The sequence below is a fragment of the Bombina bombina genome, chromosome 6 (assembly GCF_027579735.1).
Source record: "Bombina bombina isolate aBomBom1 chromosome 6, aBomBom1.pri, whole genome shotgun sequence".
Classification (NCBI taxonomy): domain Eukaryota; kingdom Metazoa; phylum Chordata; class Amphibia; order Anura; family Bombinatoridae; genus Bombina; species Bombina bombina.
This window is the reverse complement of record NC_069504.1, coordinates 486,017,695-486,044,713: the sequence shown is the minus strand read 5'-3', so window position 1 is coordinate 486,044,713 and position 27,019 is coordinate 486,017,695. Positions and strand designations below refer to the sequence as shown.

General features: G+C 37.3%; 1 protein-coding gene across 1 annotated transcript in view; it reads left to right on the top strand.

The window, feature by feature from the left end:
- The first annotated feature begins 9,874 nt into the window (after window positions 1-9,874).
- HCN4 (hyperpolarization activated cyclic nucleotide gated potassium channel 4) overlaps window positions 9,875-27,019 on the top strand; it is a 302,556-nt gene continuing 285,411 nt past the window's right edge. Inside the window, exon 1 of the mRNA XM_053719874.1 lies at window positions 9,875-10,548. Within this exon, the coding sequence (XP_053575849.1) occupies window positions 9,875-10,548 (674 nt within the window). The remainder of the gene's footprint in view (window positions 10,549-27,019) is intronic.

The following is a 27,019-nucleotide window of genomic DNA, read 5'->3' as shown; positions in this document are numbered from 1 at the left end:
ATTACTATCATTAACTACATTATTCCTATTTAAAACTAAATACTTACCTGTAAAATAAACCCTAAGCTAGCTACAATATAACTAATAGTTACATTGTAGCCATCTTAGGGTTTATTTTTATTTTACAGACTAGTTTGTATTTATTTTAACTAGGTAGAATAGTAACTAAATTGTTATTAACTATTTACTAGCTACTTAGCTAAAATAAATACAAAAGTACCTGTAAAATAAAACCTAACCTAAGTTACAATAACACCTAACACTACACTACAATTAAATAAATTACATACAATTAACTAAATTATATACAATTATCTAAAGTACAAAAACCCCCAACTAAATTACAGAAAATAATAAACAAATTACAGAAATTTAAACTAATTACACCTAATCTAATAGCCCTATCAAAATAAAAAAAGCCCCCCCAAAATAAAAAAAACCCTAGCCTAAACTACCAATAGCCCTTAAAAGGGCCTTTTGCGGGGCATTGCCCCAAAGTAATCAGCTCTTTTACCTGTAAAATACAAACAACCCCCCCAACAGTAAAACCCACCACCCACACAAACAACCCCCCAAAAAGAATCCTAACTAAAAAAACCTAAGCTCCCCATTGCCCTGAAAAGGGCTTTTGGATGGGCATTGCCCTTAAAAGGGCAGTTAGCTCTTTTGCGGACCACAGCCCTAACCTAAAAATAAAACCCACCCAATACACCCTTAAAAAAACCTAACACTAACCCCCTGAAGATCGACTTACTGGGAGACGTCTTCATCCAAACCGGGCAGAAGTGGTCCTCCAGACGGGCAGAAGTCTTCATCCAAGCCGGGCAGAAGTGGTCCTCCAGACAGGCAGAAGTCTTCATCCAGATGGCATCTTCTATCTTCATCCATCCGGCGCGGAGCTGGTCCATCTTCAAGACATCCGACGCGGGGCATCCTCTTCGGCCGACGAATACCTGACGAATCTAACTGCCCTTTTAAGGGCAATGCCCACCCAAATGCCCTTTTCAGGGCAATGGGGAGCTTAGGTTTTTTTAGTTAGGATTTTTTTGTGGGGTTGTTTGTGTGGGTGGTGGGTTTTACTGTTGGGGGGTTGTTTGTATTTTTTTTTTACAGGTAAAAGAGCTGATTACTTTGGGGTAATGCCCCGCAAAAGGCCCTTTTAAGGGCTATTGGTAGTTTAGTTTAGGCTAGGGTTTTTTTTATTTTGGGGTTTTTTTTTTTATTTTGATAGGGCTATTAGATTAGGTGTAATTAGTTAAAAATTTCTGTAATTTGTTTATTATTTTCTGTAATTTAGTGTTGGGTTTTTTTGTACTTTAGATAATTGTATATAATTTAGGTAATTGTATGTAATTTATTTAATTGTATTTAATTGTAGTGTAGTGTTAGGTGTTATTGTAACTTAGGTTAGGTTTTATTTTACAGGTACTTTTGTATTTATTTTAGCTATTTAGTAACTATTCTACTTAATTAAAATAAATAAATACAAACTTGCCTGTAAAATAAAAATAAACCCTAAGATGGCTACAACGTAACTATTAGTTATATTGTAGCTAGTTTAGGGTTTATTTTATAGGTAAGTATTTAGTTGTAAATAGGAATAATGTAGTTAATGATAGTAATTTTATTTATATTTATTTAAATGAGATTTAAGTTAAGGGGTGTTAGGGTTAGACTTAGGTTTAGGGGTTAATGAATTTAATATAGTGGCGGCGACATTGGGGGTGGCATATAAGGGGTTAATAACATAATGTAGGTGGCAGCGGTGTAGTGGGGCAGATTAAGGGTTAATAAGTATAATGTAGGTGGCGGCGGTGTCGGGGGTGGCAGATTAGGGGTGTTTAGACTTGGGGTATATGTTAGGGTGTTAGGTGTAAACATAACTTTATTCTCCCATAGGCATCAATGGGATATCGGGCAGTAGCGAACATGAGCTTTCGCTGCTTTCAGACTCCCATTGATTCCTATGGTATCCGCCGCCTCCAGGGCGGCAGATTGAAAACCAGGTATGCAGGGCTGGAATAGTACCGAGCGTACCTGGTAGAAATTTGTTAACTTTCAAAAGTATTCAATACCAACTTTGTGGAGATACACGCAGACAATATATTCGTTGTAAAATATAAATCTCTTGGTGAAGACAACTCCACACAGGAATCCCACATTCGCGGATTACACCAAGTTTATGCGAAATAAGTGTACACAATTGAAGTACTGTAAATCACTCAGGCTTACCGCACAGTAGATCCCACCGACTGTTGAGAAAGTCTCTCCCACGCTGCCACAGTGAAAGCATGCAGCTTGTTGTGTATACACAATAATGTCGGCAGAAAAACACCTGTGCCGCCTAGGTAAATTACCTGCTACGTCACGCAGGTAAAATGCTGCTACTTCTCCGGTGCTGTTAGGGCTTTCCAATGCCCCTATTCTTCCATCCAAGGAACAAACATCAATATCACACACTTTCACAGTACCGGTAAAGAAAGGCAGGGAGAGAAAGCATCCATTTAAAAGGTAGTCTTTATTATACTTGCATTAAAATCGTACAAAGGCACAGCACACTGTCAGAATCCACGGCTGACGCGTTTCCTGCCTCACGGGCAGTTCATCAGAGCACAGGATAGAGCGCTAAACACAGCTGTTAAATCTGGGATGTGTCTCACATAAGAACCAATCAACATGTTCAAATGGAGACACACACATTAACTCCATGTTTACTTTACCAAACAGTATGTATAACAGATAAAGGTAAAAAACACACTCTCTTTCAAAAGTAGTCAGATAGGGCCTGAATTTGCATTCGGAACATCTCTAGTGACGTAAGCATCGATCTGTGTCGGATTGAGACCGGCGGATCGTATGTTATAACATAGTAGATAAGGTTGAAAAAAGACTGAAGTCCATCGAGTTCAACCTATACAAATCTAAAATACTTTCAAAAAGCTCCATTTAACTCCAGTTCACTACCTCCTTTGGTAATGAGTTCCACAATTTTATTGCTCTTACAGTGAAAAAAACTTTTCCGTTGCAGGAGATTAAATCTCCTTTCCATCAACCTTTAATTATGACCTCTTGTCAGAAACAATTTTCTTGGAATAAACAGAGCTTCTGCCATCTCTGTATATGGGCCTTGAATATATTTATATAAAGTAATCATGTCACCTCTCAAGCGCCTTTTTTCTAAAGAAAACAGACCCAGTTTGGCTAGCCTCTCCTCATAGGTTAATTTCTCCAATCCCCTTATTAGCTTTGTGGCCCTTCTCTGACATTTTTCTAGTTCTGCAATATCTTTTTTAGCAATCGGTCCCCAGAACTGCACTCCAAGCTCAAGGTGAGGTCTTACCAGGGCTTTATATAATGACAGAATTATGCTTTCCTCCCTTGAATCAATGCCTCTTTTAATACATGCTAGTATCTTATTAGCCTTTGTAGCCTCTGCCCTGCATTGTGCACCCATCTTTAGCTTGTTATCTATTACTACTCTCAAATCCCTTTCCTCCTGTGTTTGGCTAAGTCTTGTCCCATTTAAAAATACGTAGCCTGCTTATTTTTACTTACAAAATGTAGAACCTTGCATTTTTCCGTATTCAATCTCATTTTCCATTCACTTGCCCATAATTCTAATTTTAGCTAATCCCTTTGTAAAGAGAGTTCGTCCTGCTCTGACCTAATGACCTTACTTAACTTAGTATCATCTGCAAAAATAGAGATGTCGCTATTTAATCCTTGCTCCAAGTCATTTAGAAAAATATTAAAAAGAACAGGGCCCAGTACTGATCCCTGGGGGACACCACTGATTACCTTTGTCCAATCTGAGTATGATCCATTTACTACTACTCGTTGCTCCCTTTCTTTTATCCAGTTATTTATCCATGAGCTAACATTTTCAGCAATTCCCAGTCCCTTAATGTTGTGCATTAATCTCTCATGTGGCACTATATCAAATGCCTTTGCAAAATCTAAGTATATCACATCAACTGATTCCCCTTTATTTATATTTTTACTTACTAGCTCGTAGAATCTAATTAGATTAGTTTGACATGATCTATTTCTCCTAAAGCCATGCTGATTAGAAATCATAATCTTGTTTACACGAATATGATCATCAATATAATCCCTTCAAATATCTTCCCCACTTTTGATGTCAGACTAACTGGTCTATAGCTTCCTGGATCATCCCTGCTTCCCTTTTTGAAGAGTGGCACCACATCAGCTTTACGCCAATCCTGGGGTACCATGCCTGAGGATAATGAGTCTTGAAAAATTAAGAGTAAAGGTTTGTCTATAACAGTGCTACTTTTACCGGTCTGTAGGGTTTGATAAATAAGGGGAATCAGGCTCGCCACAATTACGCTGCAGAATTCAAGCGTATTTGCGGTTGACTGCTTGATAAATAGGCCCCCAAGGCTATTTTTACATTTCTGTGGTGTTTGTGTTTAGCTGAAATTTTCCTCTTACTCATTTACTGTACCCACACATATTATATACTGTTTTTCTCGCCATTAAATGGACTTTCTAAGGATACCATTATTTTCATTATATCTTATAATTTACAATAAAACAAATTAGAAAATATGATGAAAAAAAATGGAAAAAAACACTTTTTCTAACTTTGACCTCCAAAATCTATTACACATCTATTACACATCTACAACAACCAAAAAACACCCATGCTAAATAGTTTCTAAATTTTGTCTTGAGTTTAGAAATACCCAATGTTTACATGTTCTTTGCTTTTTTTATAGTTATAGGGCAATAAATACAAGTAGCACGTTGCTATTTCCAAATCATTTTTTTTCTCTCAAAATTAGCGATAGTTACATTGGATCACTGATATCTGTCAGAAATCCCTGAATATCCCTCTACAGATATATATATAATTTTTTTTAGTAGACAACCCAAAGTATTGATCTAGGCCCATTTTGGTATATTACATGCCACCATTTCACCGCCAAATGCGATCAAATAAAAAAAATTGTTCACTTTTTCACAAACATTTTCACAAACTTTAGTTTTTTCACTGAAATTATTAACAAACAGCTTGTGCAATTATGGCACAAATGGTTGTAAATGCTTCTCTGGGATCCCCTTTGTTCAGAAATAGCAGACATATATGGCTTTGGCATTGCTTTTTGGTAATTAGAAGGCCGCTAAATGCCGCTGCGCACCACACGTGTATTATGCCCAGCAGTGAAGGGGTTAATTAGGTAGCTTGTAGGGTTAATTTTAGCTTTAGTGTAGAGATCAGCCTCCCACCTGACACATCCCACCCCCTGATCCCAACCAAACAGCTCTCTTCCCTCCCCTACCCCACAATTGTCCCCGCCATCTTAAGTACTGGCAGAAAGTCTGCCAGTATTAAAATAAAAGGCTTTTTTTTTTTTTAAATATCTATTCATCTGTGATTGACCTCCCCTTAGCCCCCAACCTCCCCCAAAAAAGCTCTCTAACCCTCCCCCGCTACCTATTTGCCGCCATCTTGGGTACTGTCTGCCAGTACCCAGTTTGCTACCCCAAAAAAAGTTTTTTGTTTTTTTTATAAAATATCAATTTTCTGTAGTGTAGCTGCCCCCCTCCCCCTCCCAGATCCTTTGATTTTTATTTTTCTCCCCCTCCTATTCAGTTACATTGGTGGCAGTAGTTGCTGCGCACGCACGCACGCACACGCACACACTCGCCCTCCGCAATCCCCCCCGCACACTCCCGGCACCCGGCGTGCACATTGCACATACAGGAACCGGATGCCAGGTAGCGATGGGCTGCCCACCCGCCTCCCTGCTAAAGCTCCCACCCACCAACGATCGGCACCATCGCTAACGGTGCAGAGAGGGCCACAGAGCGGCTCTCTCTGCATTGGTGTGTAAAAAAAATGGTATTGCCAGATGCCTCAATATTGAGGCATCACTGCAATACCATGAAAGCAGCTGGAAGTGATCAGGATCGCTTCCACCACTTGAAACCCCAGAGGATGTGCCAGGAACGTCCTTGGTCGTTAAGGGTATTTTTTGTAGGACGTTCCTGGCACGTCCTCGGTCGCGAAGGGGTTAAAGCCCTTTGCCTGATTTTTTTTTCTAAGACCTCAGTTCTTTGACCCCTTTTGTGAGCCTTATGTGTTTTGTGACATTTTTTTGTTTCACAAAACAGTTAACCAGAGCTCTGAGCTCGCACTAACCCGACGTGCGTTATCTTCAATTGCGCTCAAGCAATCGCATTTACTTTTCAATTATATTATGATCCAAATACTTGCAAACAGCCATGATAAACTCCTTTTGGCTCACGCACAACAGTTAGCGCACCACTCATAATCTAGCCCTTAAAGGGACACTGAACCCAAATTTTTTTCTTTTGTGATTCAGATAGAGCATGACATTTTAAGCAACTTTCTAATTTACTCCTATTATCAAATTTTCATAATTCTCTTGGTATCTTTATTTGAAATGCAAGAATGTAAGTTTAAATGCCGGCCCATTTTTGGTGAACAACCTAGGTTGTCCTTGCTGATTGGTGGATAAATTCATCCACCAATCAAAAACTGCTGTCCAGAGTTCTAAACCAAGAAAAAAGCTTAGATGCCTTTTTTTCAAATAAAGATATCAAGAGAATGAAGAAACATTGATAATAGGAGTAAATTAGAAAGTTGCTTAAAATTGCATGATCTATCTGAATTACAAAAGAAAAATGTGGGTTCAGTGTCCATTTAAATGGTTATGAAAACAATAGATTGGGGTTTCCATGAGCAAAACAGTTTGTACAAACACTAAAATAATCTAAAGGAACAGTTTCCCATACATTTAATACTCTGCAGCTAGTATAACATCACTGGAATGACATTGAGGGAAAGCAATTTTACAGTATAGTGTCCCTAATAAGTATAATAGAAACAATGCTCTTATTAATTGAAAAATAATAATAATAATAATATAATTTATTAGTTCCTAATGCAGCTTAGATCTCTTTGTGTGGTGAGCATCTCCAAAGGCCAACAGTGTAATGCATGTAGGAAAAGAGGTAAGACAGCATTTCAATGGTTCAGAAAAAAATCTTCATCAGAAGATTAAAGAGCACTGCCACCAAACTGGGATTAAAAAATCTTTTGTTAAAAGTTACTTTTGAGAAATAACAACGATTGGTCAGTCATGCAATCACATGCAACAGCAGTTAATGGACGTGAAACCCATCTATGATTTAGAGAGAGCATGCAATTTTAAACAACTTTCCAATTTACTTCTATTGTCTAATTTGCTTCATTCTCTTGATATCCTTTGTTGAGAAACATATATAAATGGGCTCAGTAGCTGCTGATTGGTGGCTGCACATAGATTCCTTATGTGATTGGCTCACCCTTGTGCAGTTCTTTTTCATCAACAAAGGATATATAAAGAATGAAGCAAATGAGATAATAGAAGTAAATTGGAATGTTGTTTAAAATTGTATTCTCTATCTGAATCGTGAAAGAAAATTTTTGGGTTTTATGTCCCTTTAAACTCCTGTTTTATCTGAGGAGGAGGGCGCTCAAATAGAGCACCCTAATTCTTCTTGTGTTTGGCCTGGAAATACAAATGACTCCTCATTTGAAAAGAGAAAAACCACGTCCTCCTATAGTTCATCACCACTCAAAATGGTGACCACCTTCCTCACAGACCTCCAGTAAATTTTACTATGATGGGGTAGTGAGACTGTTATGAAGCCCCTGTCTCCCCCTCTGATGTAATCAAAAGGAAATTCACCTTTTTTGAATGACAGCTCACATCCCTCTCTAATTAGCAGCTGATCACCATGTTAATAGTGATCACCTGAACCAACTAGGTACTAGAGCATTGTTATCTAAGAGGGATGGAGTCTGTTTCAGGGCACATTTCACCCCTGATATACCACAAAGGGATGGAAGTTTGGAAGTTCCTACTTTAGGGTGATATACCCTTGTCATTATAAGGTGATTGTTATAAAAATGTCTGTTTCTATGAAAGCATGCTTTTAAACAAAGGATATGAGAACTAAGTACATCTGATAATAGTAGTTCAATTAAATGGTCACTTATTATTGCATGCTCTCTCTGAACCATAACATTTTACATTTGACTTTCATGTCCCTTTATGCCATGTGATTTCCTAAAATGGTGGTCTAGGCTCCCCAATGGGGTATAAAATAGCACTAGCTACCCCTTTAAATTAGCCTAATGGCCACCTGTCAGTGTTTTCCTATTCTATAGTTTCTATGACTAATTGCCTGTTCTTGCAATTAATAAAGTGCCCCTTTACATTTTGCCATAGACTCCTCCTTGGTGTATTTTTTTAAGCATCAAGCTTGGTCAAATAGATATTGGTTTTTTTGTTGGGTAACAAGAGGCTGATAAAAGACTGTCACAGCATTACTCTTGCTAATTCAGCCGAATGGCTCTGAGGGGAGTGGCAATTGGAAGCGAGACTGTGATCTTCTAAACCAATGTATGCCTTTAGTTCTCATATGGAGGTGAGAACCATGCTGATTCACAGTGTCACGCATTTTATAGCCATTCATGTTATTGAGCTTCCCTTGCCATAGTTACATTCATTAGTGTGTACTTTTCTGTATGATTTTGTAGGTGTTTAGTACTTTACTTTTGCTAAATCCATGTAAAAATGCTTGTGCTTTCTGCAAAAAAAGTCTGATGATCAGTTATAGCAGGAGCAAAGGATCCAGGCCACTGCATTCACTACATTTCTGCAAAGCAAGAGGTGACAATACTGAGATTTTGTGTAGGGTTATTTATCTGCATGAAGACAGTGTAGTATGAAGTGAAATTTTTAATTCCAGTCAATAAAAAATGTAGTAAGATGCAAGCTTACAAAATACAGATTTGTACTAAACTTGATGAAAAGTCCTAACTAGTATTTTAAGATATTTTTTTTCTCTTTATATTTGAGACATAAGTACATTGCTGATTTGTATTATTCTACTTTAATATGAAGCACCAACATAATACTATTGCTCTACAAGGTTCATTATATATATAAAAATACGTTTTTAAACAAAATGATTTCAAAGAGAGAATTAATGTGTAACCTTGAAGAGTAAATGTATTTGATCCAAAACAAAAATATGATTTCATAGTTAATAATCTGCATTTAGTAGCACTGTTTCTGACAAACCTAAGTTCATATTCACAAACCTGGATCATACATATAAAAATGTACTTGAATTTAATCACCTCTTAAAACAAACCTGTATGATTTTTCCAGCACACTCCCAAAGATTTATATACAAGATGGTAGACATTTGACCTTCCACCTGTTCATTGCTGGATATGTCCCAGCAGCATGGAAAGGGTAAATGAGCTGGACACCGGACTCAAGGAGGTAGTGCATGTGTGTAGCCTATGCTCCTATGGCAACAAAATAGATCAGATAGCTTCATAAATATTGCCAGTAGCAGAGGCTGCGTGAGGAATAAGTGATCAGTCTGATGTCAGCAGCCTCTGATGCTGCAGCTTCTATCAGGCTGCTCAGTATGGGCAGCAGCCAGAGTCAAGGAGACAGGGAGGGATGAAAAGAGGGAGGGAATTCTCATTTTCTGTGTTTATTGTGATTTGTTCCTTTTGTTCTTTTGGGCAGCCCTAGCCCAGACCCTCCCCTGACCGGCTGTTGGTTGAACTGTATTGCCCGTCTATTACATTTCATTCCCTACTAGAATGTCCTCCTCATATCAGTGCCTTGGTTTTGAGAGAAGACAATCATGTACCTCCTGCAATACCACAATGCTGCTAATGCTTGTCATATAAAGGTATCCCGAACAGTATATGCCTGAATTAGTAGGAACTGCTGCCATGCCCCCAAGAGTGGCAGCTAAGGCTGATACCAGCTAGGTACAGAGAACCCTCAGTGGAGTATCCTGGCAGACAATGGACAGGCTGCACCCCTCTATGAGGAAGCGTCTGTACAGTCTCCCACAGCACATCGGATCCAAAGCATCTATTATGGACGAAGAGGAAGGTGAAGAGAGGGACACCTGGAAGAAGAGTATCAAACTCAAACAGCTGCCTTCGCCTTCTGCCCTGAGGGCCCTTGACCCACGACCTGCAGCAAAGGAAGCACACATTATGGAGACTGAGGTAGGAAAAACCCAAAGAACCAGTAGCAATGGAGACTGTAGAAGATTTACTGGTAGCCTGTCATCCATAGCCAGCTGTGGCCGGCACCTTCACAACTCAGATGCAATTGAAGGAAGGAGGCTTATATCTGAAGGGGACCTGAGCCCCACCGAAGAGAAGTCCCCTTCTGATTCAGCTGGTGGGGAAACTGGATTTGATCGCTCCCAAAATGCTTCATCAGTTTCCCAATCTCAGGGATGTGTGCAGCATAGCACTTCAGTAAAGGTAGAGGAAAGAGAGCAGACATTGTCTGGGGGAGATGATGATCAGGGCAGCTTTATGCACAGACAGTTTGGGGCGCTTCTGCAACCAGGAGTGAACAAATTCTCCTTGCGTATGTTTGGGAGTCAGAAGGCTGTAGAAAGGGAACAGGATCGTGTTAAATCTGCAGGATTTTGGATTATTCACCCATACAGCGACTTCAGGTAAAAAAGAATAAAATACCTGGACCCAAATATAAGCTACATCCCATACATCATGGTAAGGCTATGAGTACAACATATGGGCTTGAAAGGTCTGAGTGTCCTGGCAGTTAGTAAGAGTTTTGTACCTTGTTTCACACAGGATGTAAATCATTGTTTTATTTGAAATGACAGTAAGACCTTTTGTGTTCAAGGTAGAGTAATGGTTCAGTGTTATCTGTAACCTTGGGGAAAACACATTATTTTTAATGACCAAGAAATAAATACTCATTTGCAGTAACATTTATACAGACTTTCACCTCTTTATGTGGCTGTGAATGAAAATATGGATTTTGTGATACTTGAATATATATATAAATAGTGTATATTGAAGTATAATCAGTCGTTTAATGAACTGGGGCCTAGCATTTAAAAGGAGAGTGGGTTGCATGAAAACAAATCCCTAGATACACCTCCCTCTCCTGTGGCTCAGACCCACAGTAAAAACTATGCAGTTCCACAGTGTTTATCTTTAGTGTACATTCTTCCAGCTTCCAATAAAAAGTTCACAACCATACATATAAGTAATGGACATAAGATGATTCATGGTAATTGATCCTTTTCTTGATCAGCTGGAGAACACATCTAATATTCTTTTGCTTCTTGTACGTTTCTAGAAAAATGGAAAACTGACAAAGTTCTAATCAATGATGCACAGTCTCTTAATTGTGATTGCGTTTCCTTACTGCTTTATCCCATATAGTGATAAGAGATCTTGGAATGTCACATATTCTATTACTAAGAGGTCAGGTTATATCAGCACATGCTGTGTTTTTCTAATTAGTGGAACTCAGTGACAAACACTGCTATTACAATCTTCTACATTATAAATCATTTTCACATGATTCACTGCTAAGGAATAATAGAAAATCAAGACTAGAGATTCGCCCTTGCTTGCAGCATATGCCTATTGGTTACTGTTATGAACAACACCAGCTTCATTTAATTGGTAAATACTGTTTTCTGTTTCTTTGTATTGTACCTGTTGATCTTGACTACAGGGCAGGCTGTTCTTGTTGACAGGCACAATAACTGCAGCAGTCTAGAGCCTGGAACGCTTTGAATTATTTCTACTGATGGTTCTTTTTTTCTGCCTTTCTATATAATTGCAAACTAATAGATAATGTGTGCGCACTGCTGATCAGGACGAACTGCCTTTCAGTTAGCCTGCGTAAATCTGCTCTTTTTATCTTTTTTAGATACAAGACAACCCTCATAACTGGCCACATTTTAAACCTGTATATATATATATATATATATATATATATATATATATATATATATATATATATATATATATATATATATATATATATATATATATACTTTCTTTGAAACTGACACAATGTATCTGTTACAAGCCGTACACAATTTGGTTATTCATTACATGAAGTATGAAGCAAATTGTTACAGAAGCAAGCTGCAGCCTCCAATGCTATTCTAAACACTGATGGTTACATTCCCCCAGGAGATCCCTCTCTTCCCCTAAGCCTAAGGGCTACATTCTAGCATGTGATCTGTCTTCTTTGTAGAACAAACTACATGTAAAAGGGACAGCTCATGTAATATTTCTATGTGTAAAACGGGTCCGAGCCTTGATGCAAAGGAGCTTTAATGAAGGATAAATATTATTAGTGATAAGGCAGAAAGTTTAGAGAGCAACGTGCAGTTTATATTGCCAAGTCACAGGAGAGGTGTTGGCCTCTGCGATCAATAATTTCCATTGACAGCGCAAGACAAATTTAACCCCTTGAAACATTCAGTTTTCCATAAATCCAGAACTAACCCAGCAAAATACTTCATCTTAAAATATATTGGAAATTAGCATTTGCCAGCAAATAAGTTGTGCCATTATATGGTCAGCATTAGATTGATGTCAGTGTATAAAAACTTCTTGTTGTTTGGTGAGTATCTTATAACAGTCCTTTCTTGTCTCTAGATAAAGTGTTTTTATAAACAACGTTAGTGTAGAAGCTTCTCTGGTATGTATGGCACTAAACCAATGTTACATGGTCGTTTAAATGCTTAAAGAACTATGTAGATAATAAAACATTTCTTCTGAGTAATTATAGACAATGTATGTGCATTTATACACAAAAGGACAGCTCCTCATATATTTCCCACTTACATTCTTTGTAAAATTAAACATAACTCTTCTTGGGACTATACAATGGCAGGGAAGGGATCTGCTCTGTGTTCTCATACATGTGGCTAAGCCTTAGACTGCAATGAGCAGACAGCTGTTATGGCTCAGGAATCTCCTGCAGATTAAATCCTATGTGATAGAGAAAAGGAAAATTGTGCACTCGCTCACCCACGAAACTATTATAAAGTCAGATAGAAAAAAAAAAGTTTGGCAAAATTCATTTTTTAAGGTTCCGCCCGTATTTTCCACTAGCTGAGGGACAACTTATAATGTTACCAAACCCATCGATTGATAGATATGTATGCCAGCATGTATTGGTCAAATTTGTACTGGCTGCTAAACAATCGGTCCACAAACACTGAGGGCTTTATGAAAACATTTCTATTTCTTAAAAAAATATATATATATTATTTTCAAGTGAAATTTCAAGTAGTGCAAGTGTCACAAATAAAAAAAAAAAAAAAAACTCAAACCAGTTTTTACCTTTCATTAAAGGGACACTGAATCCAAATTTTTTTCTTTAATGATTCAGATAGAGCATGCAATTTTAAGCAACTTTCTAATTCACTCCTATTATCAAGTTTCTTCATTCTCTTGCTATCTTTATTTGAAAAAGAAAGTCAGAACCCTGGATAGCACTTGTTTAAAGGTAGATGAATTTATCCACCAATCAGCAAGAACAACCCAGGTTGTTCATAAAAAAATGGGCTGGCATCTAAACTTACATTCTTGCTTTTCAAATAAAAATACCAAGTGAATGAAGAACATTTGATAATAGGAGTACATTAGAAAATTGCTTAAAATTGCATGCTCTATCTGAATCACAAAATAAAAAAATTGGGTTCAGTGTCCCTTTAAACTCATTTATGCGGTGACTGAAGCTGATCTATTTGGCAGACACTTCTAAATTTGATGTTTTAAAAAGAGAGTAAACACCTTGAGATTGTTATATATATATATAATGTTTAGGTATGCGTAATATACTGTATTTTTCGTTATTTATTTTGCCCCCTTTTAAATATATTTAGATCTGAAAATTGAGCAAATTTTAATTTTCAGTACATAAAAAGCACCCTGTTGTCTCCTCAAGGCTTATTTGTACCTAATTGGCTTCAAATGATAACAACTGTAAAACAGAGGACTTTCTACTAACTTTATGACTGTGGCTAGCATTGCTATCTGCAGACTAAAACCCAGATTGGCTCCTACAAATATGGTAAATTGTGGGTGAAGTACGGCTATTGAAAAATAATTGCAGTAAAAAGGATGTTAAAATGTTTTAAAAAGAAACGTTAAGACTTAGCTGATATGCTATTTTATAGCAACACAACATAAATATCTTGTAATTACAAGGTATTTACTGTCCCTTTAAGTAGTTTTTGCTTTTTTAGATTGGGATGTCTTATGTTACATATAAACCATTGACTTCCTTCTGATCATAGCTTATTTAGGTAGGAGTTGTGCACTATACTAAAATAAAAAACAACAACTCACTTATGCCCTCTCTTATTATATTTGATTTATTTCTTGCAACAGATCAGGTGATATTTGTCTTGTTTTCTACTAATATATTTACTAAGCTGTATGTATCAGTTTATGCTTCAATATGAGGATTACACAAATGGTTTAGTGACAGATGTCTGAAAAACAGTGCACAGTCCAGTGTGATTGGATATGTAAGTTCCGGATTTATTCTTTTGATGATTGAGACGTTTTATTTTTTTCTTCTTCATCATTCTAGATTGTGTTTTGTTAATTTTTTTTTTAAAACATTTATTGATATATAGTCTCATTTGTTCTGTCTGTGAGACATTTGGTTATACAAGAGTTACATATGGAGTGTTATATTAAACACACTAAACTTTATATATACATTTTTTAGAAACATATATAGATGACAAATCTTAGATGAGTAGGATATAGTGACAGATGTGTGTAAAATACTGTACTTAGTAAACACAGACCTGGGTGATTAGATTGTAAATTATGGGGTTGTACTCTGGAGGACTGGGGCTGATTCCTCTTATTAATCTCCTGCCATAATATCCAAATGGAATCTACTATTAATATGTTGTATAATTGTAGGACAAGTTTTAGATCGGCGTGTGTCCAACCTTTGGCCCTGAGGGGCCACATTTTGGCCCTCCATTGCTTTATATCTGGTCCCCACTTTCTTGTCTTACGTTGCGCTTCTTAGCACCAGCAACTTACAAGGTGCAGTTTCATTCCTTTAATGTGGATCAAAAGGGTATATTTCTAAGTGTATTGTGCACTTTATTTTATAAATGGTTATTCATTTTAAGCATGTATATAAAGCTGAGTGTAACTTCATGTTGATGAATAGGAATGCTGACATTTGTGTGTGGACTGGTTTAGAAGGATTCCATTTGTGTTTACAATTATTTAGTATATTTACAGTTTTCTAATATAGATTAATGTATTATTTATTAAATGGAAATTAAAGGGATAGGAAAGTCAATATTAAACGTGCATGATTCAGTTAGAGAAAGTAATTTAAAGACACTTTTAAATTAACTTTTATTTTCAAATGTGCTTTGTTCTCTTGGTACCCTTGTTGAAAAGGAACCTGAACACATTTTGTCTTTTCTGATTGGCTAACTAAATGTGTTCAGCAAGCTGCCAGTAGTGCAATGCTGTTCCTTCAGCAAAGGATAACAAGAGAACAAAGCAAATTTGATAATGGAAGTAAATTGGAAAGTTGTTTAAAATTGTATGTTCTACCTAAATCATGAAAGAAAAATTTTGGGGTTTCCTGTTCCTTTAAACACTTTGAGATTATAATATACAATGTTTACTTTTGCATAGTAAAACAACTTTGCATTATGCTTTCATTATCTAGTTTGTAGCCCTTTTCCTCTATTTTAACCCTGCAAATTGGGGATTTTATTTTTATGAGAATTTGAAGTACACATCAGGCTCCACAAGCCTAACCCTGCTAAATATATTCTCCAAACTGGATTAAGCAGGGGGATCAGATGAAGAACTGCAAAACAATTATAGTTTTCCTGACAAAATGCCTTATTTTGCGGAGCCATTCTGAACACCGTTGGTCAAGTTGTGGAGTTTGGCTATTGAGAAACAATTGCAGCAAATAAAGTTCAAATACATTAAAAATGTCACTCTCAACTAGTATGTTAATTTGTTGCAAGAAAAATCGTATACTTAAGAAATGTTTTGTGTCCCTTAAAGGGATAGTGTGCCCTAAATTTTTCTCCCCTTTAACGGACATACAACCCAAAATTTTTCTTTCATGATTCAGATAGAACATACAGTTTTAAACAACTTTCCAATTTACTTCTATTACCAAATTTTCTTCAAATTTCTTTTTATCCTTTGTTGAAAAGCAGGAAGGTAAGATCAGAAGCATGGACGTGTCTGCAGCACTTTCGGGCGATTTATCAAGCTGAGGTGGACAGGGGTGCATATACGCACCCCTGTCGCCGCAGCTCGCCTCTGGCGGTCTGAATTCTCCTGGAGGAATTCAGCATTGCACACAAGCACTATTTTGCGCTTGTGTGCAATCCTGCCCCCTATCCGCGCACAGCCAATCATGCATGAGCATGAGCTGTCAATCTTCCCAGTCTGAAAAGACTGGGAAGATTACATTTAGCCAAACAAGAGGTGGGGAAGAGGTTAGTAAAGCAGCGGTCTGCCGAAAGCCTTTAATAAATCGACCCTTATATGGCAGCAGTTTTGCAACAATGTTATACATTAGCAAGATCACTAGATGGCAGCACTATTTCCTTTTATGTAGTTCTCAAGACTTGTGCACACTACTTAACTTATTGTCTCTTCAACAAAGAATAACACGAGAATGACGCAAATTTTATAATAGAAGTAAATTGGAAACTTTGTTTAAATTTTTTTTCTCTATCTGAATCTTGAAAGAACAATTTTGGGTTTATGCCTCATTAATTTGTTCCCAATTATTTTATCTGCTGGAGTTTATTAAATTGTTTACAAATAGCTAATTTACCTTTTATTTCAGCATTTTAAATATCTGATTTGCCTGTAATATCCCTTCCTATACAGAAAGTTTCTATACTTATGTATTGGCTATAGAAAAGTTGTGGAAACAAAGCCAGCAGAAGAAATTACATTGTCGATGGGAGTTAGGAGATATCTTCATTTTCAGTTGTATTTGATATACAGACAGATATAATATAAATAGGCATGTGTGTGTACATAAAGTGATAAAATAAGGAGATCTGATTTTATTGCAAGTTCAGCTCGTGGTTTAAAAAGAACAAAACAAGGGGGGCGGAGCTTGTAGCTGAAGCGGCAGGACGCATCTGAGAGGAGCTCCTAAAATGAATCACTCTTGATAGCCACTAATTTGGGTTATTTCATTAAAAAAAGTATATATGTGCTTTACAATAGTCTGAAGAGACTAATAGATTGGAACCGTATCTGGATTGCTGACCGCCTATGTTCTTTAGCTGAGTCGCAAAGTGAACACCATTACCCACAAGGCCTTCATCTGAGCGACCAGGGCTGCCGTATTATACCCCCCCAGGAAACTGGGTTACTAGGCAGATATTTAATACTGCCTCAAAACTTTTAAGCGATCATTGGGTCATATGTATAGCTGGGGACACTAGACTCCATATATAAAATTGTAGACCTGCTTTGGTTAACCATTAGGAATACTTGCCAATACAGAGGTACATTGCATCTGCATGACGACTGCTCAAAATGGAGACTGTGGTTGCATCAGCGCTGCAAGATCTGGAGCCAATGCTTAACGCCCATTTTTATGCGCTCCAAGAAGTATTCACAGCCGAGTGGAACTCTCTGAAAGCAGTATGTAGCTCCTTCCATAGGAGATCAAATCCTTCAGCTGATCCTACAGTGCCCTACCTTTCACCCTCCGGACAAGAGCTTACGGAGATACATACTTATCCTCCATCAGATCATGGTGACTCACAGCGTTATGTCTCAGAGGTGAGCATAAACCCCGGACCGGGCACGCTAGATGTGATTGAGGAGGCCGATGCTAGTTGCGGTGCCGGCGATCAGCTGTCCAAGCTGGGTAGAGCAGTTGCCTCATCGGATAATGGTGAGCATGGGGCAATAACGGGGGATTGCAAGCTAGACACTCAGGGGTCTGCAACATATCCTATTGTTACCATGGATGTCACACTAATGTCCGGCTCCCTGTTCCTACTTGAGGAGAACTCTGTTTGGCAGTGGATGAGTACGGGCTTTTTGCCCTTGCAGAGAGACTATGTTGGGGGTCCACAAGCTTGGATCTATCTGAGCATAGGGATCACAATGAGTGGCCTTAAAATATTGCAAAGACAGGCCAGTATATATGACTCTTGGAGGTTGCTGCTTCACGACACATATCTGAGACTTGTGTGCTTGGTTTCATATCTAAGCAATCATTTTTTACATGCCTTGAAGGTGGGAATAGGCTAGATTAATTGCAGTCACTAATGTTCAATGGCGCATACTGTATATCAATCCATTATATTGTTTCTTTTGTTAATGGACTCGTTCACCATATTTTCCTAATGCAGGTGGTCATCGTATCTGGTGCTTTATAACATATTCATTATACTTGTATTATAGTATGCAGTTCTGTAAATGTTTCCCTAATACTCCCCTGCTATTTGGAGAAGTCCTCAATTTTGGTACAGTACAATCTCCTCATCCTACCCTTCATATTACCCCCTACTGGCAATTGTGCTCCAAGCTGGAATTTCATTGTAATCAAAGAAAATCCCAAAGCCTACCCAGTGTGGTACTTCCTCCTTCTATTAAATCTGCTTGGGCCTGGTGAATAATAGATGATGATGAGCACTATGATTTGTCACTGTTTTCCACAGTTAATATTAATTCAACTAACTGTTACACCAGCTATACTAGGCCAGTTTTATATTTCAGTATATTATTGCTATATCGCATAGTTTTGATGTTTCTAGTTTATTACTATATGAACCATTCATATGACATTACATCATATGCTAGTTAATAATTTGAAAAATCCAAGGTCCAAAAGTGACCATCTAGTGGTTACCAAGAGAGAGACATTATACACAACCAAATGGTCCACAAGTGGCCAGTTTAGTAACCACTCATATGATTATTTTAGTTATAAAACAAAAAATATGAGGTTTTAATTGCTTGACATATCACAAGGTACATAATTTTCTATTTTCAGGATGTATTCTACTGTTGTATTCTGATCAATATCTGTAACATGTCTTCATTTGTTTGTTAGAATCTGTGCATAACCTCAATAAAAGAATATTGAAAAAAAATAAATACATAAAAGAACAAAACAAGCTAGAGGGGACAGGGCATTAATTAGATAATTATGTAGCATGAACCAATTGAGGGGGCACATTGTTAGTTGTCAAATATTCCTCCCAGGAGGTTATCATCAGTATGTATGTGTTTATACATTGGTGTTTTATATAAAAATACTCCTGCAAGTGGATCAAGTGATTGCATTCTTGCAACCACTGGGCAATAGTTGGGGCAGCATGATTTCCATGGTCTAGCTATAAGGATCTTGAAGCTATTGCTTGAAATAGTAACACGTTTACCATGTGTGGTGGAAAACTGTTTTGGTATTTTATTAAATAGCCAAAAACAGAGGTCTAATGGTAGGGGGATCCCCAGTAGTTTGGAAGTTTACAATGAAATGGAGGGAAGCCTGTAAATGTTACTGCAATGGGCCAGAGTCATATACCATCTGTGAAGAATCTTAAGGTTTAGTTCCAAATATTTGCTAGAAATAGAAGATTTCTTCACAGATTGGTAGATCCGAGAGGCATCAATATAAGAAATGTTTACATTTAGTTCTTCATTTCACCTATCTATGTAATATGGTTCAAAGCCTGGGTCAGGCTGTTTCAATAGCGAATAGATGAGAGAGAGGGCATGTCTCGAAGGTGTGGGTTTGCGGCATAATGGTTCGTATGGAGTTAATGGTCTGAGCATGTTTTGTTTTTGTGAATGGGAGGTTAAATATGTATTGCATTGATGATATAAGAAAGTTTGTAAACATCAGAAAGCCACTGTTAACTAAGTAATGTGTGTTCTGTAGAGAGTTTTCATTTCCCAGGTGACATACCATTTCCAGGTAGGACATCTGTATTATTTACCATAGAAAATTAGATAATTATTTACTAATGATGTCAGCGGGGAAAACTTTAAAGAGATATTGGGGTATTCATAGTAACATAGTAGATGAGGTTGAAAAAGACTGTAGTCCATTGAGTTCAACCTATGCAAATCTAAAATACTTACAAAAAGCTCCAGTTAAGATTAAATAATCCCACTAAAAGGTGACCCATTTAATGCTAGCAATCATATCCATTAATTTTGTTTCTAGATAGAAATTTATCCAAACAATTTTTAAATGTATCTAAAGTGTGGAATTTGATTATGTAATTAGAAGCACGAGCACATCATTGGGTAGCAAATTTAGAAGGAAAGGAAAATATCCTTCTTAAAGCGACCATGGACATATGCGCATGCGTAGCTAAACTTGGTACCACATTTTGATAGTGTCATTTGTCATTCAATTACACAAGGTTTTTCACTGGTCATGCACGCATTCTACTTCTTACTTACAGCTCCATATTCCATATGTAATCAAAACTTAATAGTCTCTCCACCTCTTTTTAATATGCACTTCTTAGTTACAGGTCCATATGTAATCACAATTAAATAAAGCTTCTCTCCACAATATGCACATTATTAAAATAATGCTTACTCCTAAATTCATTAACTCTATGGTAGCATACAGTTAATGAATTTATAAGTAAGCTTTATTTTAATAATGTGCATATTATGGAGAGAGGCTTTATTTAATTGTGATTTCCTATGGACCTGTAACTAAGAAGTGCATATTAAAAAGAGGTGGAGAGACTCTTTATTTAATTTTGATTACATATGTAATATGGAGCTGTAAGTAAGAAGTGGCATGCGTGCATGAGCAGTGAAAAATCGTGTGTAATTGAACAACAAATGACACCGTCAAAATTTGTTTACTTGTTTAGCTGCTCATGCACGCATGTCAATGGCCCCTTTAAGAAGGATATTTTCCTCTCCATCAAAATTTTGCTACCTAACAATCACCTAGATTACAAGTTTTGCGCTATAGAGGGTGCAAAACGAACCCTCCATAGCGCTGCCATTACAAGTTTTTGATAAGCCGCCTTGTGCGTGCGATATGGTGGCGATGAGCTCCATACCACACAAAATCCAAGGGCTGAGAATACGTGTTTGTGGTACACTTTCCCCATAGACATCAATGGGGAGAGAGTGTTAGAAAAAAACGAACACCTAAAGTGCGGAATGGCGATCGCAGTAATGCAACCCTATTGATGTCTATGGGGGAAAAAAAAGTTACATTTAAACCTAACACCCTAACATAAAGCCCCAAGTCTAAATACCCCTAATCTGCTGCCTCCAACATCGCCGACACCTAAATAAACTTATTAACCCCTAATCTGCCGCTCCTGATATCGCCGATCACTATAATAAAGTTATTAACCCATATTCCCCCGCTCCCCAACATCGCCAACACTATAATAAAGATATTAACCCCTATTCCGCCTTTTCCCAACATCACCGCCACTAAATAAAGTTATTAACCCCTAAACCTCTGGCCTCCCACATAACTGCCACTAAATAAACCTATTAACCCCTAAACCAGCAGCCCCCCACATTGCAAAAAACTAAATTAAACTATTAACCCCCTAACTTTAAATTAAAATTACAATATCACTATCTTAAAATAAATAAAAACTTACCTGTGAAATTAAAAAAAAAACTAAGTTTAAACTAACATAACTAGTATACTAAAATTAAAATAACTACTAATTAAATAAACTAAATTACACATTAAAAAAAACTAACACTACAAAAAAAATGAATTCTAAAATTACAAAAAATAAAAAATACTAAATTACAAAAAATAACAAACACAAAAGTACGAAAAATAACAAACGAAATTATCCAAAATAAATTACACCTAATCTAATAGCCCTATAAAAGTAAAAAAGCCCCCCAAAATGAAAAAAAACCTAGCCTACAATAAACTACAAATAGCCCTTAAAAGGGCCTTTTGTAAGTCATTGCCCTAAGGAAATCAGCTCTTTTCCCTGTAAAAAAAATACAAAGACCCCACCAACAGTAAAACTCACCACCCAACCAACCCCTCAAAATAAAAAACCTAACTCTAACAAAAACCTAAGCTACCCATTGCCCTGAAAAGGGCATTTGTATGGGCATTGCCCTTAAAAGGGCATTTAGCTATTTTAAGAAAGCCCAAACCATAATCTAAAAAAAAAAACTAACACTAACCCCCGACGATCAACTTACAGTTTTTGAAGACCGGACATCCAGACGGCAAGGTCTTCATACATCCAGGCAGCGTCTTTTATCTTCTTCCAGGCGGCATCTTCTATCTTCATCCCGGCAGCGCTGGGATGGAGATCGAAGATGTCGCCTGGATGAATGAAGAAGCCGTCCGGGAGGATGAAGACCTCGCCGCCTGGATGTCCGGTCTTTAAAAACTGTAAGTGGATCATCGTGCGTTAGTGTTAGATTTTTTTTTTTTTTACTTTTTTTGGGGTGTTTTTTTTTTTTTTTTAGATTAGTGTTTGGGCTTTCTTAAAAGAGCTAAATGCCCTTTTCAGGGCAATGCAAAAGAGCTAAATGCCCATACAAATTCCCTTTTCAGGGCAATGGGTAGCTTAGGTTTTTGTTAGAGTTAGATTTTTTTATTTTGGGGTGTTGGTTGGGTGGTGGGTTTTACTGTTGGGGGTCTTTGTAATTTTTTGCAAGGAAAAGAGCTGATTTCTTTAGGGCAATGCCCTACAAAAAGGCCCTTTTATAAGGGCTATTTGTAGTTTATTGTAGGCTAGGGTTTTGTTTTATTTTGGGGGGCTTTTTATTTTTATAGGGCTATTAGATTAGGTGTAATTATTTTTATTTTGGATAATTTTGTTTGTTATTTGTCGTAATTTAGTGTGTTATTTTTTGTAATTTAGTATTTTTTATTTTTTGTAATTTTAGAATTAATGTTTTTAGTACTGTAGTGTTATTTTTTTTAAAATGTGTAATTTAGTTTATTTAATTGGTAGCTATTTTAATTTTAGTATAATAGTTATGTTAGGTTAATTGTTACTTTAAACTTAGTTTTTTTTATTTTAAGATAGGGATATTATAATTTTAATTAAAGTTAGGGTTTGTTAGGTTTGGGGGTTGATAGTTTAATTTAGTTTTTTGCAATGTGGGGGGCTAGCGGTTTAGGGGTTAATAGGTTTATTTAGTGGCAGTGATGTGGGAGGCCAGAGGTTTAGGGGTTAATAACTTTATTTAGTAGCGGCGATGTCGGGGAGCAGCAGAATATGGGTTAATAGCTTTATTATAGTGAGGGCGATGTTGGGGTGCAGGGGAATAGGAGTTAATAACTTTATTATAGTGGCAGCGATGTCGGGGAGCGGCAGAATAGGGGTTAATAAATTTTATTAGTGGTGGCGATGTTGGGAGCGGCAGATTAGGGGTTAATATGTTTAATTTAGTGTTTGCGATGAGGAAGAGCCTTGGTTTAGGGGTTAATAGGTAGTATATGAGTGTTAGTGTACTTTGTAACAGTTTAGTTATGAGTTTTGTGTAACAGTTTTGTTGCGCCAAACTCATAACTACTGGTCTCAGATTGCAGAATGGATCGTGTCGGTATAGGCTGGAACGCAAGCATTTTAGCCTCACCGCACAACTTGTAATACTGGCGCTATGGAAATCCCACGCAAAAACGTCATTTTTTTGAGTGCAGTATTGACGTTGTGTTACAGGCTAAAATGCTTGCGGTATAGCTATACCGACAAGACTCGTAATGGCTGCGTTCTGGTTTTTACGCTGAAATGGCCATTTTTTCTGCATTAAAACCGGAGCGCAAAACTCGTAATCTAGGTGAATGTGTGCATGCTTGTTTTTACGTAATTGTTTTCTACACATTTTTTTGAAACATATGCGGATTGTGATTACTTAATTGTGTGCAGGCATATGTGGAGGTAGCAAATTTTGACAGAACACTGGTGTGATTATAAATAATCTCCTGAGAGTAAGATGAATACATTTGATGGAGCCAAATAACCAACCCACTGAGGGAAGGGGCAAAAGTGTCATGCTGGTCATGTGAAACAGATTTCAAAACGGACCTTCTGTTACTGTTGACTCAAAGCAATGAGGGTGAATAATAATAAATGATCCATTGTTTTTAAGCCTGAGGAAAAGACCGGTTATTGGTCTAGAAACGCGTAGCAATTCTTATGGATTAAAGATTTCAATTTTTAATACACGGAAGTTGTCTTTTACTTTCATTTGATCCTTCCTGGAAAGGTGTTTGATCTTTTTTACCTACCGCAGTCTTTGACACACAAGCTGCACAGACGTTCTTTCACTCCCAATCAAGCCACGCAGAGTACCACCTGTATGCAGCACACCTGAGGCCACCCAGTGTGCTAACCACTGAGAGTGTTAGTCTGCCTGCTAGCACCGGTTACAATATGGTGCATAACCTTTCGGTAAGCCTATATTATTATTCACCCTCATTGCTTTGAGTCAACAGTATCACGCTATGTGGCGCCCTCTTTTCTACTTCTAATTTACAGAAATCTTCACTCCGAGGACCAGAGGAGCTTTGCCGCCTGTACATTTGGTCGTACATTATCTATCCAGCACCATCCGTTTTCACGAAGGTTTATGGTTGGTGCACAGTTTCGATTCATTTTATTTTATTTTATAGTGCAGCCCGTTCTCGGTTCCCCTCGGGGTTCCTTTTTGACTTTCGGACCTTCTGTTGCCTGGGTTTGGTGCCGGTTTGAAACAGACCTATGCAGTGTGGTGTCAACTACCCCTGAAACAATGGATTTTACAATTTAACTCTGGTTAAGCTTGGTGTGGCATTTGAACGGCCCACAATGATGAGGAGCACTACCGTTAAGTGAGTTGTGATTTGTACACCTGGATCTACATGGTAGATGGTAGAGTTCTAGAATGTGTATCTTTTGCACTAAGAGCCCGGACTATGTGTCACTGGAAGTTCTGGAACCATCTGTGTACTACTACCGAAGCGGATATCCTCTGCAATTTATATGAATCCCCCAGAGTGTGTATATTACACTAAGTGCCAGGGGAAACATTTATAGGAGGACTTATATCGCCCAATATTTAGAAGGGAAACCTAATATGATAAAGGCTTGCTTTATTCATTCATGAGTGTTTAACAGTAATACCCTGTACAATTTTGTATATATTTTATGTGTCTGATTTTAGGTGAGCTGTTGTAATTGGGATGTGTATTTTAATTAGAATGCAATAAACTGAACTTGTAGTGCAGCCAGTGCCACACTTTGGTTTTCAATTAATTTATTGATAGCTCTTTTTCTATATTTTGATTTTTACAAAAGCATTTTGCAATATACTTCTATTAGCAAAAATGCTTTTACTAAAAGTTTTTACTGTTTTTCTGCAGCATACGCACATATCCCGTGAATGCTCCTGCATTAGTATTCCAACACAACACCTTCTCAGAGTCAGCAGTGGCTTGTATGATACAAATTAAAGGGACACTGAACCCAAATTTTTTTCTTTCGTGATTCAGACAGAGTATGCAATTTTAAGCAACTTTCTAATTTACTCCTATTATCAAATTTTCTTCATTCTCTTAGTATCTTTATTTGAAAAGCAAGAATGTAAGTTTAGATGCCGGACCATTTTTGGTGAACAACCTGGGTTGTTCTTGCTGATTGGTGGAATAATTTTAAGTTCTGTCCATTGTTTTGAACCAAAAATAGCTTAGATTACTCCTATTTCAAATAAAGATAGCAAGAGAACAAAGAAAAATTGATAATAGGAGTACATTAGAAAGTTGCTTACAATTGCATGCTCTATCTGAATCACGAAAATAAATTTGGGTTCAGTGTCCCTTTAAGTCTACAGAAGCAATACACACCCCCACTTGCTCTCTGAGCATGCATGGCGTTTGAATACTTGTGCATGGGCCTTCACAGGATATGTGCATATGCCGCTGAAAAACAGTAATACATTTTACTAGAAGCATTTCTGCTGATGAAAGTATAATTCAAAAATGGTTCTATTTCAAATTGAAATACACCCGTGCACATTTAATTTTTTACCTTTACATCCCTTTAAGGGAAATCAATTTTACAGTACACCGTCCCTTTTGAACACATTAGCTATTTGATTGTGATTTTTATGGCAGCTACTAGTGAGATGGGCCTTATATACCTCATTTGGAAATGGGTTTTCCCACTGGTTTCTGATAAATTGTGCCCTTCTCTGTGGCATATAGGACAGAAGCATATTTTGCCAAATTGTAAGGGGATATTTCAATGTCTTGTTAGACATATATGAGGCAAATATAAACTGAATTTGTAGGGTTGCCACCTCGGCCATGTTTTCCTGGACACTTATGAGTTACACATGCTGTAGGGTTTGCAGGGGGGGCATGTATTGTGCCTCTGGACATCACATGAATAGTGCTGATGAACAGTACAATACTTATTCCTCCCTGCAAACCCTACAGCATGTCTAACTCATAAGGGTCTAGGAAAACATGGCGGAGGTGGCAACCCTAGTGAGAGATGGGGGGAGGTTCTCAGGGCCTTGGGCAGCATGCAAACTAAATATACCCTGCCTAATCAAGAACCTCCCTGATGCCTGGGGATGAAGATGATTGCACTTACTTGCTCATTACCGCATCTCATGTCTCTTGTTTGGACATGTGGTAGATGAGGAATTGTTTTTTAATAATAGTCATTGGCATCTTAGTGAATTGATTCCTTTATTTTAACATACGAGAGCCATGCAACTCCTATTGCTGTAGGGTATGAGATAGGGGACTCAGAACATGACTGATATTTGCTTTCTCATTGTCATTGCTGCAGATTCTCACTATTCTCTGAAAGTACAGCTGCTTTGGTTAATCAGTTTTTCTGATATTGCTCAGCGTTTAAAACAGATTTAATTTTATTTGTCAATGTGTATTAAAATAATCCTAAGTAGTGTGCATCTTTATTGTTAGAGCAGAACTTTTATACTTAAAATATAGCCAATACTTTCTTCAAGTTTTATCAGACCCAGCTCATCTTCTGGGAGGCTTTTCCATAGTTAAAGGGGCATTAAAATAATTGTTATACATGCATCAGAAATAATCACTACATTGCAATAGATCTGCCTACAAAATAAATGTGTGTAAAGCATTATTTTGCAATGCAAGGT